Genomic DNA, 19,802 nt, shown 5'->3' on the forward strand with positions numbered 1-19,802 from the left:
GCGGGGGCGGCAGATTAGGGGTTAATAAGTGTAAGGTTAGGGGTGTTTAGACTCGGGGTACATGTTAGAGTGTTAGGTGCAGACGTAGGAAGTGTTTCCCCATAGGTAACAATGGGGCTGCGTTAGGAGCTGAACGCTGCTTTTTTGCAGGTGTTAGGTTTTTTTTCAGCTCAAACAGCCCCATTGTTTCCTATGGGAGAATCGTGCACGAGCACGTTTTTGAGGCCGGCCGCGTCCGTAAGCAACTCTGGTATCGAGAGTTGCATTTGCGGTAAAAATGCTCTACGCTCCTTTTTTGGAGCCTAACGCAGCATTTGTTTGAACTCTCGATACCAGAGTTAAATTTATGGTGCGGCCAGAAAAAAACCCGCGGAGCGTTAACAGCCCTTTTACCGCCAAACTCCAAATCTAGCCGTTAGGGTTTATTTTATAGGTAAGTATTTAGATTTAAATAGGAATATTTTAATTAATAATATTAATATTAATTAGATTTATTTTAATAAGAATTTAGTTAGGGATGTTAGAGTTAGATAGGGTTATTATACTTAATATATATATATATATATATATATATATAATATAATATAATAACTATATTAACTATATTAACCCTAATATAATTAGGGTTAATATAGTTAATATAGCTGGCGGCGGTGTAGGGGGATTAGATTAGAGGTTAATCTATTTAATATAGGTGGCGGCGGTGTAGGGGGATTAGATTAGGGGTTAATGTATTTAATATAGGTGGCGGCGGTGTAGGGGGATTAGATTAGGGGGTAATACATTTATTATAGGTGGCGGCGGTGTAGGGGGATTTAAGGGACACTGTACCCAAATTTTTTTCTTTTGTAATTCAGAAAGAGCATGCAATTTTAAGCAACTTTCTAATTTACTCCTATTATCAATTTTTCTTCGTTCTCTTGCTATCATTATTTGAAAAAGAAGGCATCTAAGCTTTTTTTTGGTTTCAGTACTCTGGACAGCACTTTTTTATTGGTGGATGGATTTATCCACCAATCAGTAAGGACAACCCAGGTTATTAACCAAAAATGGGCCGGCATCTAAACTTACATTCTTGCATTTCAAATAAAGATACCAAGAGAATGAAGAAAATTTGATAATAGGAGTAAATTAGAAAGTTGCTTAAAATTTCATGCTCAATCTGAAACACGAAAGAAAAATTTTGGGTACAGTGTCCCTTTTAGATTAGATGCAAAAGAGCTGATTTCTTTGTGACAATGCCCTGCAAAAAGCCCTTTTAAGGGCTGGTAAAAGAGCTGATTTCTTTGGGGCATGCCCCGCAAAAAGCCCTTTTAAGGGCTGGCAATAGAGCTGTTACTTTGGGGCAATGTCACGCAAAAGGCCCTTATAAGGGCTGGTAATAGAGGTGATTACTTTAGGGGGATTAGATTAGGGGTTAATGTATTTAATATAGCTGGCGTCAGTGTAAGGGGCTCACATTAGGGGGTAGGTAATATAGATGGCGGCGGTGTAAGGGGCTCACATTAGGGGGTAGTTAATATAGATGGCAGCGGTGTAAGAGGCTCACATTAGGGGGTAGTTAATATAGATGGTGGTGGTGTAAGGGGCTCACATTAGGGGGTAGGTAATATAGATGGCGGCAGTGTAGGAGCTCACATTAGGGGGTTATATAGATAAAATAGGTAGCGGCGGTGTAGGGGGCTCACATTAGGGGGTAATATAGATAATGTAGGTGGCGGCGGGGTCCGGGAGCGGCGGTTTAGGGGTTAATAACTTTATTAGGTGCGGTGGGGTCCAGGAGCGGCGGTTTAGGGGTTAATACATTTATTATTATTAGGAGAGTGAGGGGGGATAGCGGATAGAGGATAGAGGGTTAGACGTGTCGGGCTATGTTTGGGAGGCGTGTTAGACAGTACGGGTGATTTAATAACTTAGTCAGGTTTTTTATGCGGCGGTAGTTTCTAAAGTGCCGTAAGTCACTGGCGACTCCAGAAATTTGTACTTACGCAGATTTCTGGACATCGCTGGTTTGTGAGACTTACGGCACTTTAGCCTCTGACGGCGCCGTATATGGGATAGCTCGAGTTGCAAGCTGAAACTACGGGCGGCGCAGGTTTCCACGCTTGCGACGAAACCTGCGGCGTATATCGGATCGCGCCCTCTAAGTCTAACCCTAAAAGGTTCTTTAAGTACATAAATAGCACCAAATCTAAGAAGGACAATATACTGTAGGTACAATAAAATGCATGGAGGGTAGCATGGTTAAAGGGACAGTCAAGTATAAATTAAACTGTCATTATTCAGATAGGATTTTTAATTTTAATCAACTTTCCAATTTACTTTTATCATCAAATTTGCTTTTTTCTCCTGGTATTCTTAGTTTAAACTAAACATAGGTAGGTTCATATGCTAATTTCTAAGCCTTTGAGGGCTGCCTCTTATCACATGCTTTTTAAATCTCTTTTCAACACAAAGAGACTAAAAGTACACGTGGGCTATATAGATAACACTGTGTTCAGGCACAGAAAGTTATTTAAGATCTAGCACAAAACAATGCTAAATTTAAGACAATAGATAATAAACAGTCACAGTCATGTGATTAGCGGGCTGGAAGAAGGTTCCTAGATACAAGGTAATCACAAAGGTAAAAAGTACATTAATATAACTGTGTTGGTTATGCAAAACTGGGGAATGAGTAATAAAGGGATTATCTATCTTTTAAAACAATAACAATTCTATGGTTGACTGTCCCTTTAACAGTGTCAGGGAGAAGGCTGAGATACTAAACCAGTTTTTTTGTTCAGTATACACAAGAGAGGAACCAATGGACTATACTTTGGAACAAACTAGAATATGTCAGCACATACCATTAACTGAGTTATGTATAGAGGATATCAGGAAAAAAAATGGATAATATTAAGGTAAATAAAACTCCAGGCCCAGATGGAATACATCCAATGGTGTTAAGGAAATTTAGCACTGTTATAGACAAATCTCTACTCTTAAGACTCATTATCCTCAGGCATGGTACCCCAGGATTGGCGTAAAGCTGATGTGGTGCCACTCTTCAAAAATGGAAGCAGGGATGATCCAGGAAGCTATAGACCAGTTAGTCTAACATCAATAGTGGGGAAGATATTTGAAGGGATTATAAGGGAGTTCAAATCAGCATGATTGTATGAGAAATAGATCATGTCAAACTAATCTAATTAGATTTTATTAGGAAGTAAGTAAAATATAGATAAAGGGGAATCAGTTGATGTGATATACTTAGATTTTTTGCAAAGGCATATGATACAGTGCCACATGAGAGATTGGTGCACAACATTAAGGGACTGGGAATAGCTGAAAATGTTAGCTCATGGATAAATAACTGGATAAAAGATAGGGAGTAGTGATGTCGCGAACAGTTCGCCGGAGAACAGTTCCCGGCGATCTTAGCTTGTTCGCGTTCGCCGCGGCGGGCGAACATATGCGATGTTTGACCCGCCCCCTATTCTTTATCATTGAGTAAACTTTGACCCTGTATCTCACAGTCTGATGACACATTTCAGCCAATCAGCAGCAGACACTCCCTCCCAGACCCTCACAGCTCCTGGGCAGCAGCCATTTTAGAATGATTCTGATCTTGCATTCTTAGTGAGAGGAGTGATAGTGCTGCTGCTGCTGCTGATGATTTTATAGGGAAATTGATAGCTAGGCTAGTGTATTCAGTGTCCACTACAGTTCTGAAGGACTCATCTGATCTCTGCTGTAAGGACAGCACCCCAAAAAGCCCTTTTTAAGGCTAGAACTTCAGTAATTTTTTTTTTTTTGTAATTTTATTGCATTTACCTGCCTGTCAGCCTGTGTGTCAGGCTCACAGCATATACTGTGCCTACTTGCTCACTGCCACCACTCATATCTGGTGTAACATTAGTGTAAATTTAAAAAAAAAAACTTTTACATCAGTCTGCTAGTGTAATCTAATTTCAGTTGCTAGGCCAGCCTGCCACTGCCAGCCTCAGTGCCACCACTCATATCTGGTGTAACATTAGTGTAAAATGTGTTTAAAAAAACTTTTACATCAGTCTGCTAGTGTTATTTAATTTTAGTTGCCAGCAGGCCAGCCTGCCACTGCCAGCCTGTGTGTCAGGCTCACAGCATATACTGTGCCTACTTCCTCAGTGCCACCACTCATATCTGTTGTAAGATTAGTGTCAATTTTTTAAAAAACAACTTTTACATCAGTCTGCTGGTGTTATTTAATTTTAGTTGCCAGCAGGCCAGCCTGCCACTGCCAGCCTGTGTGTCAGGCTCACAGCATATATTGTGCCTACTTCCTCGGTGCCACCACTCATATCTGTTTTAACATTAGTGTAATTTAAAAAAAAAAAAAAACTTTTTCATCAGTCTGCTAGTGTTATTTAATTTTAGTTGCCAGCAGGCCAGCCTGCCAATGCCAGCCTGTGTGTCAGGCTCACAGCATATACTGTGCCTACTTCCTCAGTGCCACCACTCATATCTGTTGTAACAGTTTTTACCACTAGGTGTTAGTTCATGTGTGTCTTATAGATAACACTGTGCTCACGCACGTGGAGTTCCTAGGAGCCAGCACTGATTGGCTTAAATGCAAGTCTGTCAAAAGAACTGAAATAAGGGGGCAGTCTGCAGAGGCTTAGATACAAGGTAATCACAGAGGAAAAAGTGTATTATTATAACTGTGTTGGTTATGCAAAACTGGGGAATGGGTAATAAAACAATACACATTCTGGTGTAGACTGTGCCTTTAAATTCAAAATCCTCACCCTTACATACAAAGCTCTCACCAACGCAGCTCCCTCTTACCTATCCATTCCTCTCTACTCAACAAGTATTCTCCAGTCCGCCCACTAAGATCCAACAGTGACCTGCTCCTTGCAAATTTGACTATCACCTCTTCCCATGCTAGACTGCAGGACTTCTGTCATGCAGCACCTACCCTCTGGAACACTCTCCCTCGTGTTGTCAGGCTCTGCCCTAATCTTTCTTCCTTTAAATGCTCCCTGAAGACTTTTTTTTTCAGAGAAGCCTACCACCCAACTCAATAATAAATTAATTTCACTTACCTAATATTTCCCTCATCTAACTCTGTATAAACTTCTTTCTCACTCTTGTAGTCCTCCCCTCCTGTTTCTTAACCTCCTACTCTTCTAGATTGTAAGTTCCCACGGGAATAGGGCCCTCAATTCCTCCTGATGTGTTTGTAAAATGTTCTCTTGTCTCTTAAAAGTTTATATCATTGTTTTATTTAAATGAAGTGTACCCATGGACAGCGCTGAGGAATATGTTGGCGCTTCATAAATAAAGTATAATAATAATAATAATAAATACACAGTATAACACTATTAAATATGAACATTGCATAAATATGTTTTTACATTGTATAACAAAGCTACAAATAATGTTGCAAAACACTGCTGCCATTGATAGTGGAGGGCCCTCTAGTGGGCCTGTAACAACATTAAGAGACAACTAACTTGAAGTCTGGAGTGCTCTAATGTTGTGTTTGTTACATTGTTGCAAGTGGGGCGGCGGATGATTGTGCTTACCTTTATAGGTCCCTGCAGCAGTGATCCCGGCCTCTTCCTGTTCCAGACTTCAAGGAGAAATCTTCACTGCTGAGCTGCACGTTTTTTTTGTCGGTGATGGATAGAGCCAGAAGGAATTCGGTGCCTCCGAAGTGTTATAGAGAAGGAGTGGAGCTGGCATCTAAGAAAAGAGGGCCTGCAGGAGAAAGGAGGGAGTCAAGCGATGAAGATGTGGTACCCCCCTCCCCTCAAACCCACCCCCCAGCTAGGGCCTTTGGAAGAGCTAGGATGGCAGTTAGGAGGCCCTTGGTAGTAGTGCGTGGGGGACGTGGGCAAGGCCCAAGGCTAGAACAGGCGAGTTCCCCTGTGGGAGGTGGGCCCCAAGGTAGTGAGCTGGGTGCTGGGGCAGGCCCTAGTGGGGTGTCAAGGTTAGCAGGGGCCCAGGCAGGGGGTCTTAGGGCACCTGGTGTGCACAGTGCGATGGATACGGCACCTGGAGGGGGACAGCAGGCAGCTGAGTTGCAGGCAGGCAGTTGGCAATTGGGGCCTGGTGGGGGGCCGCGACGGAGCTTCTGCCCATTTTGCCGGCAGCAGCAATGGCTGCCGTCCTCGCCCAGTCCTTCCCACCAATGCGACATGTCACGCGCTGCATCACCGTCACTATTTTCAGATGGTCAGGTGCGCGGTCGCGAGTGGGAGGACTGGAGACCCAAGGCACAGCACTGGAGCACCCCTAATAAGTGGGGGAGTCTCCGTGTGGGGGAAGGGCCTTCAGGGGGCAGGGGGAGCTCCGCTAAGGGGCGTATGGGCCCAGACATGGCTGGTAGTGTGCAAGGCCCGTACAGGACGGAGGCCGCAGTAGTTGATGAGCAGTATGGGGGCCAACTGCAATGGGGGAATGAGGTGGTAGCTCGCCGGACTGTTGTGGAGACCGCGGGGATAAGTGGCTGAGGTGATAATGTTGCGGATGGCAATGGGAGAAGAGCGTGTGATGGGGATAGGGAGCATGGAAGTCCCATGGTGTACAGGCGTGTGGGCCCTGAAAGGGGGCAAGATATGGTACAGGGGGATCCCAGGCTTGCTGGCACTTCAATGATGGTGGGATCCAGCAGGGAGATGGTCGGAGAGGCGGCAGAGGCACTACAACCGTCTTCAGGAGGAGTCGTGGGGCAGGCAGCCCATTGCGGTGAGTGCACCCACATAAACACGACACACACTGACACTAGTTCAGCTTCTAGCGATTCTTGGTCTGGGAGTGGTGAGGAGCTGGGGCTAGTAGGCAAGGGTCAGAAAAGGATGTTTAGGTGGATAAAAAAGATGGCGGCTGCGCAGTCCAAGGCTAAGGAGGCTAGTAAGGGGCCACAGGTTGGGGAGCTAGGGCGGCAAGCCCAGGGGTTCCCAGTCCTGGGACAGGGGCAGGTGGTTGCTAGGAAGGTGGAGGCTCAGGGTGACACCTACCCGTGTCTGGTGCATTTGATATATGGCCACCTTAAATCTAAGATGGTCAAGAGGATTCAGGAGGGCTGGTACGTTGATGTATTCAAGCTGTCCTTGTGTGCCTTTAGGGACAAGGAAAGGGCAGCAGGGGACGTTGGGCCTAAGAAAGTGTGGAGGCCAGAGACGTACGAGGAATGGCAGAAATGCTTTAGACTGTTGGCATCCTGCTATGTGGACAGGTGGCCCCTGCAGGGGCACAACTTAAGTACCAGGATATGATAAAGGACATTCACACCAGATTCAAGGAAGGGGCATGGCATGAGTACGATATGGCCTTCCGTAGGAAGATGGTGAGGAACCCATTGCTGCGCTTTGGCACGCAAGATATGCATTTGTGGTCAAAGTTTGGGTTGGACAGCGTGGCATCGGTGTCGGCCAGCCCGCCTGGGCTGTGGCGAGGCCTAAGAAGCACGGGAGAGAATGCTGGAAATACCAGAATAAACAGTGTGACAGAAGTATGGCGTGTTCCTTTCGGCACATCTGCAAATTCTGCAATGGGCCTCACCCAGGGTGTGATTGCAGCAAGAGACGGGAGCAGGGAATGGAAAAGCCTGACTCCAGGGGAGCCACTGGGGGGAAAGGCGCAAACGCCACTTAAGTTGGAGGTAATGGCGCCTTGGTTGGCACCTTTCCACGACCAGGAAGCGGCGGAGTTGCTCAGGGGTTTTCGGATTCCTGTTGTGGGGGCAGTGTCGGGGTTTTCGGTTTAAAGTCAGCGTACGAATTTCCCCAGGTGGTAAAGGACAAATTGGGTAAGGAGAAGGGCCTGGGCAGGACAAGCAATTTTACGTCCCTTCCGCTGCTGGACCTGGTGGTCTCTCCTTTGGGGGTAGTCCCTAAGAAGGAGCAGGGGAAGTTTAGGCTCATACATAATTTGTCCTGCTCGAAAGGGGCGTCAGTCAACGATGCTATTGACCCAGACCTAAGCTCTGTGCATTACCAACCATTTGACAACGCATTGGCAATAGTGCGAAGCAAGAGGTGGGGAGCATTGATGGCAAGCTGGACATTGAGTCCGCATTTTCGGCTCCTGCCCCTTCATCCTTCAGCCTTTCGGTTGATGGGCATGAAGGTTGGGGTGAATACTTTGTAGATAAATGTCTACCTATGGGTTGCTCCTTATCATGCTCATTGTTTGAATGTTGCAGTTCATACCTTCATTGTGCGGTGCAGAGGGCATCAGGTGGGGGGGGCAGTGGCCCACTACCTAGATGATTTTTTGTTAATAGGGGGAGCAGGGTCCACAGAGTAGGGCAAGCTGATGGCGGTCATGCAGAGCATGAAAGCAGAGTTTGGGGTGCCGCTGGCTGAGGTCAAAACAGAAGGGCCTTGCACATGTCTCACCTTTTTAGGGATAGAGATTGACACGGCCCAAGCAACGTGCAGGTTGCCACAGGACTAGGTTGACCGCCTACTAGAGGTGGTAAGGGCAGTTTACAAGGCTAGCTTTATATCCTTAAAGGAACTGCAGTCTTTGTTGGGCCTGCTTAACTTCGCGGGTAGGGCAATTCCGTTGGGGAGAGTCTTCAACCGGCACTTGGAGAGCCAGCTGAAGGGCACTGTGGGACAGCGCAGGCGGATTAAGATTACTACTGCCATCAAGGAGGACCTGGGTGTCTGGGAACGCTTCCTGGTCTTCTTCAATGGGGTCTGTATCTGGAGGGTTCCTCCAATGTCCAACCAGCTGTTGCACCTATTTACAGATGCAGCTGGGGGATTTGGTTACGGGGCATATCTCAATGGGGAGTGGAGTGCCGCTCCTTGGCCAGAGTCCGGGGTTTCTACAGGTCTGGTCAGGAACCTGACGCTGTTGGAACTGTTTCCAATAGTGGTAGCTATTGAGCTATGAGGGCACATGCTAGAGGACAGAGAGGTTATTTTTGGACGGACAATATGAGTGTGGTGTACAGATTGTCCACATCATCTCCCGTTGTAGTGACGTACCTGAAGCATTTGGTGTTGCGCTGTCTTCACCTGCCAGGGGTGCAGAATGGGGTGGCGGATGCGTTATCTCATTTTAATTGGGGTCACTTAAGGAGACTGGTACCTAGGGCGGCAGCCATTGGACTAAAGTGTCCCTCCTTTCTTTGGCATATGGCACAGGATTGGAAGCCATTCTCCCACTGATTCAGGCATCCTTGGCCCCGAAGACGTGGAAGGTTTACCGCAAAGATTGGGGTCAATGGGTGTCATTTTGTCAGCGGAGGGGTAGTGAAGCACACAGAGCATCTCAGGTACTGGTCCTTGAGTGGTTGTCGTGCTTGAGATGAGAGGGTGTATCCAGACTTTTTTAACAGAGCTCTGGGTGAGTCCTTCTTGGTACGGCAGGTACTGAAGTGCTGGGGCAGGTTGGTCCCCCGCACGTCGGATCAGAGAGAGCCTATTACCCCACTTGGCTTGAGGCAACTGGTGTTGGCCTTGTGGGAGGTGTGTTCATCGGAGTATGAGGCCATGCTTTCCCGCACGGCATTCTCATTAGCCTTCGCGGGAGCCTTGCATTTAGGTGAGCTTGTGTCGTTCGCCAGAGCACGAGGCTCGAGTGGAATACAAGTAGGGCATATCAGGTCGTCGGAGGATGGGCTGTTGCTGTTGGTCCCTCAGTCTAAGACGGATCAGGAGGGTAAAGGGGCTTGATTGCCATTAAACAAGCATGATTTCTCCGAGTGTTGCCCGGTAAGGAGTGTCAGGGACTTTGAGCGGATTAGACCGGCGGGAGGGCAACAATTTCTGCTGCATGAGGATGGCAGTGCATTGTCACTATTCCAATTTAGGAAGATTCTGGCGAGTGCTGCGGGGGCCACGGAGTTGGACCCGGGCAGGATTGCCCCCCATTCGTTTAGAATAGGGGTGGCCAAATGCGTGGCGGCTAAAGGGTCATCCGTGGCAGAGATAAATCAATTAGGCCGTTGGAAGTCAGGGACGTACAAAGCATACATCAGGCCCTTATCATAAAAAAATAAAAAAATGTAAAAAAGCACCTGCGGGGTAGTCTGGGGAGCACCTTCCGCGAGTGTTTGGCAAATTCAAGTTACGCTACAGGAGGCATGGCAGTGGGTTTTTGCTGCTGGGGGGGGGGGGGGCGGTTAGATAAATCCCGAGTAGGGGCCTGAGTTTCGAGTAATGTTGTTCACCCCTGTTTCACCAGGTGTTTTAGCTGAGGATTCCCCTCCAGTGCGGGTGTGGATTACTTTTTCTACGCGTTTCAGCACTTGATAAAGGCACACATAGTGCTGAAACGCATAGAAAAAGTAATCTGTGGAGTAACCCGATTATCACCTGCCGACCAGCTTCTATCAATAGAATCCAGGAGGACGAAGGACACTAAGGATCTAGCGGTCTGCTCCGCCAACATACAAGCCAAGCGGACCTTAGCTGCAACAGACAGTGAAGAAGCTGTGAGTACTTCTGCCGCGTAAAGCATAACGTTGGCCAGGGAGCACAGCCAGGTAAGTCTGTCCATCAGCTGAAGTTTTTCATTTAACACTGAACATTTAGGAACTCATAAGGAAGTTACTACTATTACTGGATCACAACACTAGCAAAGAAGCTACTATTAACGTAGCTGTACATTGCACAGGATATTCACCTATTTATTTACACGGATCTAAGAATTGCACTTTATGAACTTTTTCACACCTTGATATTTTGACTACACCTATTCCGAAGATTATCTTTATTTATATCAACATTGATGATTAAAAATATGCATGGTTACATCTCAAATATCGATATAAACCAGGATTAAATATATACACGGACATTTTGAAACTTATTGATTCATTTTGGAATCATAAATTTTTTTTTTGTAACAAACGATCCTCGTTCTTATTGTTCTGTACAACAGAGGGAAATTTAATTGTATAAATTCTATATCACACATTGCATATTTGAAATTACGTCAGTTACTAATAGATACAACGTTTAGATTCAGCATTTAGATCAGCATTATCTTTTTATCTAAGAATGGTTAATGTTTTTATATAAGCGCAATACAGTTGTGGCCACAACTTACTATTCATTTTTTATTTTTTTGTACCATACATTAAATAAATATTCATTTAAATGTTTTAACTTGAAGATTGTGGTTTATTATACATATAAAGTATTTAATATAACCCATAGAGTTTTATATATGTGATACATGGTAATTGATACCTTTTTATAAATTTTATTATCAAAATAAGCAATTGCCCTCGGCTGTAATAGCGACTTTCATAAATTCCTATATTGGTCATGGGACTGGGTGGTTTTGTTATCTGGCACAAACTTACTTGACCTTTATCGCCCTGATGGTGTGCACCTGACGGATGTTGGGTTAGACTTATTTCTGAAGGACATCAGGAAAGCACTTTTAGGAGTAATAAAAAAATAAAGAGTTATATAACAGACGCACAAAATATTGTGGTGTTGAAAATTGGGATTAACACTAAAAAAAACAGAAAGAGAAAAAAAGTTTTGGTTGGTTTTTCTATTTAATTAAGGTACCTGTTGACTAGGTGGCGGCAAGAGTAATTTATTATAGTTCCTCTTGTGGCGGTCGGGCAAGGATCTAGGTGCGGGCATTGAGAGAGAAGAGTGATGGTCTAGAAAAAGGGGAGGGGTTATGCCCACTAGGTGCTGGCCTAGGGGTCCTCTCCCTTATGAATGCAGGCAGAAGATCTCTGTCTTCACAGCTCTCTCTCATGCCATGGGGCGGGAACAGCCGGGTGTCCTGCTGCCAACCTTGAAGGAGCCTTGGCCATCTGTAAGTAGGGGTTAGTTTTAGGGTTTAGATGCCGCTACGGTTTAGTTACGAACTTGTTACAAGTTCTAGTTATGTTTATATATATTGAAATATGAGTGCCTAATATTGGATAATATTAGCCCAGCAGTTAAATTGTTTATTGAATAAACGTGACCGTGATCGGTCTTTCTCCCACTAAAAGTTGTTTTCTGTTATTTTTTAGAGTTCAAAGTAATTTAGATAACGTATGACGAAATAGGTGGTTTGTCTCTTATGATAGTGGAGGGCCCTCTAGTGGGCCTGTAACAACATTAAGAGACAACTAACTTGAAGTCTGGAGTGCTCTAATGTTGTGTTTGTTACATTGTTGCAAGTGGGGAGGTGGATGTTTGTGCTTGCCTTTATAGGTCCCTGCAGCAGTGATCCCGGCCTCTTCCTGTTCCAGACTTCAAGGAGAAATCTCCCGCCCCCCGTCCCATGGGTTGAAGAAGGTGGCGCAACGATGTGGCTTGGTGAGGTAGTACGATGACCCAGCTGGGGTAGGTTTAGTTGAGCCAGTCTTTTGTAAGCCCGGGTCTTAATATAGCTTCCACCTTTTGCAAGGGGGTTGTATGACTCGCCAGTAGAAGGTCGCTCTACAGGGCTGGGGGAGATATGCCCTAGCTGGTGGTCGGGCAAGGCTCTAGGTGTGGGCATCGAGAGAGAAGAGTGACGGTCTAGAAAAAGGAGAGGGGTTATGCCCACAAGGTGCTGGCCTAGGGGTCCTCTCCCTTACGAATGCAGGCCAAAGATCTCTGTCTTCACAGCTCTCTCTCATGCCATGGGGCGGGAACAGCCAGGTGTCCCGCTACCAAACTCGAAGGAGCCTTGGCTGTCTGTCAGTAGGGGTTAGTTTTAGGGTTTTAGATGCCGCCACTGTTTAGTTACGAACTTGTTACAAGTTCTAGTTATGTTTATATATATTGAAATATGAGTGCCTAATATTGGATAATATTAGCCCAGCAGTTAAATTGATTATTGAATAAACGTAACCGTGACTGGTCTTTCTCCCACTAAAAGTTGTTGTGTCTTATTTTTTAGAGTTCAAAGTATTTTAGATAATGTATGACGGAATAGGTGGTTTGTCTCTTAAGAGTACTAAAGACACGTGCACACTCCTTAGCTTTTATGACCCTACCTAGTTTTACTCTTCAAGAAAAGATACCAAGAGAACAAAGCAAATTTGATAATAGAAGTAAATTGGAAAGTTGTTTCAAATTGCCTGCTCTATCTGAAACTTGAAAGTTTTATATATATATATATATATATATATATATATATATGTATATATAATAAATGTGTGTACATATGTCTTTAGTGATGTACAGTATATGTATATACAGTATCTCTATGCCTATTCTTTTTTAACACATGATACCTCACGTTTTTGAGCCCTTATAACTTTTTTGTGCATTTTTTTTTAATCATTTTTTCAGGTATGTGTATCTGTACTTTGTAATGCATTTTTGTTTTGTTTTGTGACACTTGTTTGTTTTGTGAAACAATTAACCATATCTCTGAGGACGGGATATCCCTATGAGCATTAACTTCAATTGCGCTCAAGCGATCGAGTGCACTTTCAAATTGTAATACAACCAAAAAAAAACATGCGAGCAGACACCCTTGATAAACCCCTTCTCGCTTGCGTGTAACTGTAAGTGCTCCACTTATAATCTGACCCTATGTATTTATTTAGCCTATTTACAAGGGTTAAAAACATAACAAAAAAACTAATTGTTTTAAAAAAAATAATTTTTATAAACTAGAACATTTTATTTTTAGCCTAGAATTGTCCTTTAAATAAAATAAAAAACTACCTTGATTTTTTATTTATTTAGTAAAACTGTTACATTACTCTGCCTTACAGGAGCACTCCCAACACTGATTCAACGCAAAGTACCTGAGGGTCAAAGACCATCTGAAGAAGTCCTGGATAAGCTAAGCAATGTACCAATGGTGCGTAATGCCAAGCAACTAATGATACAATGCTGGCATGAAAACCCTAACAGAAGGCCTAGCTTTGCAAGTGAGTAGGTATATGTATTTGTGGCCATTTGAGACTATCATTAATGTGCTCTCTAAAATGATTACGTATACATTTTGTCAGATGTAAGTAGCTAGCCACTTTATGTATTTGTGATCAAATATAATTAGACTTTACATTATAATTGTTACAGGAGGAGGACATTGCTGCAAACAGTTTACAATTGAGAGAGCAAAGATTCTAATGGATTGGAATTATGTAGAAAACAAAGCCAAAAATCATCTAAACTTATTTGTAATCTTAGGATTTGTTGTAGATATATAATTCAATATTCTTTTTTCAAAAGCACTAGAATATATTCCAATATGTGTTGGTTCATTGCCTTATTAAATAAATTTGATGTATTTACGATTTTTGTAATGTATTTTAAGATACCCTTTTGTGCATATATAATAAAGTATAAATTATTTATTATTTTTGACTTCTTACAATACTGGGGGCTAGATTAAGTGGCGCTGTATTTTTTTTTTCGGGATTGTGAAAACTCAGCTAGAATTAAGCTGTTTGCGCTAGTCGGGTTGCGTTCGTATTACAAGTAAAAAAAAACAGCTTCTTTTGTGTTAAGGATTGAAACATAAATGGCAATGGCGCTAGCGCAATTGTGATTTCGCTCAACTTGTAATCAGCGCAATGAAAAAAGTTTGCGAAAAGACGATATTGCTTGCGCGAAACAGTTTGCGCCTCACTTGTAATCTAACTCTGGGTGAGGTAAATGACTCAGGAAAGCCTGAAAGTGTGTATGATTCATAATTTAGATTACTATTTATTTTAAAATTATTTAGTAAATGGTATCATAGAATGATGTCCTTTTTTATTAATTAATGGTTTTACTTTTTAGTTGCCTTATGTATTATGAAAACTGGGGGTATCTTTTTCTTTTATCCTTTTTTTTTCAGAATGTAGTGACATAACAACAGAAATGTTTGAAGTGTATAAGAGTGGAATAGATAATGCAGTTCGATCAGTTCAAGATAAACTGAAGACCGATTCTTCTGGTTATGAGGTATTTTAAGATATGATAAATGTTCCACATCTTAGTTCCCACATGTGTAATGTGCCCTCTAATTAATTACAGTCATCAATGTGGTCACAACCTCCAATATAGCTTATTTTACTAGACATTAAGCACTGTGAGATTGTTACTCTTGTAGATCCCTAAATGGCCTCTGCACAGGAAGTGATAACCAGCTTTTAAACCTAGATTACAACATGGCAGCACTCATTACTTTATGGTGACTAAAGCATTTACACTTATTTTGTTTTTATTTAAGCTACTAATTTAAAGGGACAGTCAACACCAGCATTGTTGCTGTTTAAAAAGAAAGATAATCCCTTTCTTACCCATTCTGCAGTTTTGCATAACCAACACTGTTATAGAAATACAGTTTTTACCTCTGTGATTACCATGTATCGAAGCCTCTGCAGACTACCCCCTTATTTCAGTTCTTTTGACAGACTTGCATTTTAGCCAATCAGTGCTGGCTCCAGTGTAACTAATGCCCTCTAGTGGTCAAAATGCATTCAGATTAGAGGCCGTCTTCAATATCTAAGAAATTAGCATATGAACCTCCTAAAATTAGCTTTCAACTAAGAATACAAAGAGAACAAAGCAAAATTGGTGATAAAAGTAAATTGGAAAGTTGTTTAAAATTACATTCCCTATTTAAATCATAAAAGGTTTTTTTTTGACTTGACTGTCCCTTTAAAGTGAAGGTAAACTTTGATGAATGAAAACCCAATTTTTTAAAAATATTATTAAAAACAGGGGCACTTTCATTCTTCAAAGTTTACAAAGCAGCCGTTTTGTTTAAAAACTTACCTTTCTTCTCCTCACAGCCGGAGCAGCTTCCCCTGCCCAGAGATCCTCTCTTCACACGTCAGCAATGACTAATCCGGCTTCCTCCAATCACAGCTTCCCCCCCAGTGGAATCATTGCCTGAGGCCATGCCATGACTGGAGGTGGAAAAAGCCGGATTAGTAATTGCTGACGTGTGAAGAGAGGATCTCTGTGCGAGGGAAGCTGCTCCGACCGTGAAGAGAAGAAAGGTAAGTTTATAAACAAAACAGCTGCTTTGTAAACTTTGATGAATGAAAGTGCCCCTGTTTTTGATAGTATTTTTAAAAACTGGGCTTTCATTCATCAAAGTTCACCTTCACTTTAAAAACACATTTACATATTATCAGAATCTTAGATTTGACTATATCAATATATCTAACATGTATTAGTGTTTAATGTCTCTTTAAAATAGCCCACAACCTTATAATTTCTGATATCACTCACTTTCTTTTCTACAGTCAGAAGACAGTGAAGAATGCACCAGTTCTTCATTGAGCACACTGAATAAAAGTAAGTTAACTGGACATATAACACTTTGTCTAATATATTATAGTATGTTTAATGTTGCAGCTGACATTCCTGTCCACTAACATTTCGTCCACGCATTAACTTTAACCCTCATTAGCCAAAGCGATCCTTGGACAAGTCTGAAATGTTCTCACAAGTCTGAATAGATAGCTTTAACCTTTTGCTCAATTGACTCATTTTTTAAGGTTTATGCAAAAAAATAAACTGAAATAATTTAAAAAAAATCTTAAAATATTTATAATAACATGATTTTAAGTTGTGCATGGTGTAACCACAATTACATTTGTGACAACTGGCTATCTTTCCAAGGTCTAACAGCTTTAATTTTTTGAGTACTCTTATTTTTCATGTTCATGCAACTAGCTAGCAGACATTAGTTCTTCTATCCAAATACAGAAAGATCATTTGTGACATTTAAGTGTGTTATCACTTTTTCAATTTTGTATATGTTTTCTAAGTTTTGTAATTGTGAGAACTTAAGTGCACAAACCCAGCCACATATAAATCCCTAAATTGCATAAGCAAAAACTTAAGAAACTCAAAACAATCTAACTTTTGCAAATAAAATGACAAGGCTAGGTGGATTTAGACCAGTAACAAGTTCAGATTGGCTCTTTAAAATATGGCAATTGATGAGTAGATTTTGGTTATTGAAAAACAATTGCAAAAAAAATGAGGTGATGGATACACTCAAAACATTTTCAAACGTATCTAGTATGTTAATTTTTGGCAGGACTGGAGAAAAATCTTGTAATTACAAGGTATTTACTGTCCCTTTAACTGAACTCACGTGTCCCTTAAAAATGGACTATTTTTATTAAGACTTTAATCTAAACACTGAAATATTTCTAAATGAAACTAGGAGTAATTAGGCAAGATATATTTTACCAAAATGTGTTTATAAATGACAAATTCTGAATGTCTATATTTACAGGTTACTTTGAATTTAGTGGAGATGATGAAGAGTCAATACAGTCAAATCTAGTTGCCAAAAGCAAAGAAAAGGTGAGTGGTCAACCATGTTTGTTTCCTTCAATATACTCTAAATAGACCCACTCCTGAAGCGACTAGCAAAATCTTAACATTAAACATTATGGGCCAGATTACGAAGATCGCTAAATTATCGCATATATTAATCAGGCTTTACAAGTGGCTGGTTATTGCTACCACAAACTTGCATTAGCAATTAGCACTCAGAATATTAACCATTGGAGCCTATGGAAGCGTTGCTGGTTGTTGCAATTAGCGCTCAGAAAATTAACTAGAGATCCGATCTCTGGGTAATTTTTTAAAAGTGACCCAAATGCCATCAAAATAGAGGGCAATATAGTTTTTTTTATTTAAAAAAAATATATAGCATTTTTTTTAATAAAAAAACAACTGCACTAGGCAGTTTTTGGGGTCTAAAGTTAGTGGGAGTGGGCTGTTAGAAAAAATGGGAACTGTGTGTTCCAGTAAATATATATGTATATGACTATATACATGTATATTTATGTGATGTGTATATACACATATTAACACATAAATATATATGGATTTATTTATACTCCAAAGAAATAACTTGCACCCAGTTTCTTCAATAAGGATGTTACCACTTTATTCACATATTGTGGTACACTTCATACCCAAAAACATCCAACGCTTCGGTCCTCCACCTGGGACCTTTATCAAGGATGTTGTCATATACATATTTAAAAACATGCTGCCATCGATGCGTTACGTACCCCTTCGCTGCATGAGGTTCTGATGCCACCTGCCGGCATCACAATGAGGCTCCCATTGAAGCCTATGGAAGCACGCTCACAATGCATCCCAGCAATGCGAACTCAAGCTCGCTTCGCATTGCTTTTAACTTATAATACCAGTGCACTGGTATTACATAGTGGAGCGCACATATATCTTGAAAGTGAAAGTGATATTTAGAGCTCCACTTGTAATCTGGCCCTATATGCATTGGTGGATCCTCACTTTTTCTATAACTATGGCCTCCCCACTGAAAATTACTGATAACTTCCACAACATCCCATCCCCAAAAACCTATCTTGTCTCAATACCAATTTAGGTCCACTAGCAAAACCTTTTCTCCTCCCATTGTAACCTCCCTCTGTCACTAAAGGGGCCCCCTTATGTAAACCACCCTTGCAACCCATCACCACAGAAGGGCTCACAACACTTAATAGGCCATCCTCCAACTTCTAAAGCATCATAAAAATCCTTCTAGACAATAAAAAAATAATAATCTGTGTTTCTGATTTTCAGTGGGTTTTTTTTTTTTTCATATTCCTCCAGCAAAGTCTTTCACAGCTCTTATCCTTGTATATAAAGAATGAAAACCTAACTAGAACTACAACATTTTCTTATTATTCTGATTCTGATGTAAATACAGTAGAATTACATAACCAACAATTCCCAAAAACAATGTAATAGCACTTACTCTGAATTTTAACTCAGCAGTAGATTTATTTTTCCTGACAAATTTTAAAATATATGCAAATTTTTTAAAACTGCATGCTCTGTCTGAATTATAAAGTTTAATTTGGACTTTAGTGTCTCTTTAAAGGGACATTGAACCCCAATTTTTTCTATTGTGATTCAGATAGAGCATACAATTTTAAGCAACTTTCTAATTTACTCCTATTATCAAATTCTTTTCATTCTCTTGGTATCGTTATTTGAAATGCAAGAATGTAAGTTAGATGCCGGCCCATTTTTGGCGAACACACTGTGTTCTTGCTGATTGGTGGGTAAATTCACCTACCAATAAACAAGTGCTTTCCATGGTTCTGAACCAAAACAATAGCATAGATGCCTTCTTTTTCAAATAAAGAAAGCAAGAGAAAGAAGAAAATTTGATAATAGGAGTAAATTATAAAGTTGTTTAAAATTGCATGCTCTATCTGAATTACGAAAGAAAAAATTTGGGTTCAGTGTCCCTTTAATACATTTATAAAGGAGTGCCATTTGTATTTCTAGATATAATATTTTAGTTGTCATCCATCTCCCTTCCCATCAGGGTGGGTTTAGACCATACAATTTGGAGTACACATCCTAATATTAAGGGTGCATGGAGTTCTTTATTAGCTACCATGTAAAAAACACACCTGGCACTTTTGAAGTTTGGGGGTACGACAGTAATTGATGGGTCTTTTATGACATCCCTTTATAACCACTGCTTTCCATTGCTGAAAATCTAGAATGTTAGTGTTAACTATATTTATTTATGCTAGGGATTTTTCCTAATATAATTTGTGTTGATATATTTTCATTTTCTGCTACATAATATTCAATCTTTCTAGCACTTTTAATTGACAAGTGTTTAGGGGACTGTAATTGGAATAGGCATACCACTAGGCCCGTAATATAAAATTGCTAAAAAGACCTTTTATAAAAAATATTTTTATAGTATGTGATAAGGTGCATATTTGATCAGATTGTAAAAGTCTATGAGACATCACATGTGAGATTACACTCCAGTCCATTAGGATGAGGCAAAAACAACGAACAGAGTTTTAATTCATCCTACTTTCTCTGAATCCCTCAGTCATATTTTGCCTCCAAGATAGAGTGAATTAAATTCTGCAGTTCTGATCTACTTGTTGTTGA

At 41.3% G+C, this 19,802-nt stretch overlaps 1 protein-coding gene across 2 annotated transcripts in view; it reads left to right on the forward strand.

Moving 5' to 3' along the window:
- Nucleotides 1–19,802, forward strand: part of LOC128652593 (receptor-interacting serine/threonine-protein kinase 3) — a 124,381-nt gene that overhangs the window by 90,379 nt on the left and 14,200 nt on the right. For both annotated transcript variants that reach the window (XM_053705529.1, XM_053705526.1), the window contains 4 exons: nt 13,658–13,816; nt 14,731–14,837; nt 16,130–16,181; nt 17,134–17,204. In XM_053705529.1, the coding sequence (XP_053561504.1) occupies nt 13,658–13,816; nt 14,731–14,837; nt 16,130–16,181; nt 17,134–17,204 (389 nt within the window). The remainder of the gene's footprint in view (nt 1–13,657; nt 13,817–14,730; nt 14,838–16,129; nt 16,182–17,133; nt 17,205–19,802) is intronic.

This window comes from Bombina bombina, chromosome 1 (assembly GCF_027579735.1).
Source record: "Bombina bombina isolate aBomBom1 chromosome 1, aBomBom1.pri, whole genome shotgun sequence".
Lineage (NCBI taxonomy): Eukaryota > Metazoa > Chordata > Amphibia > Anura > Bombinatoridae > Bombina > Bombina bombina.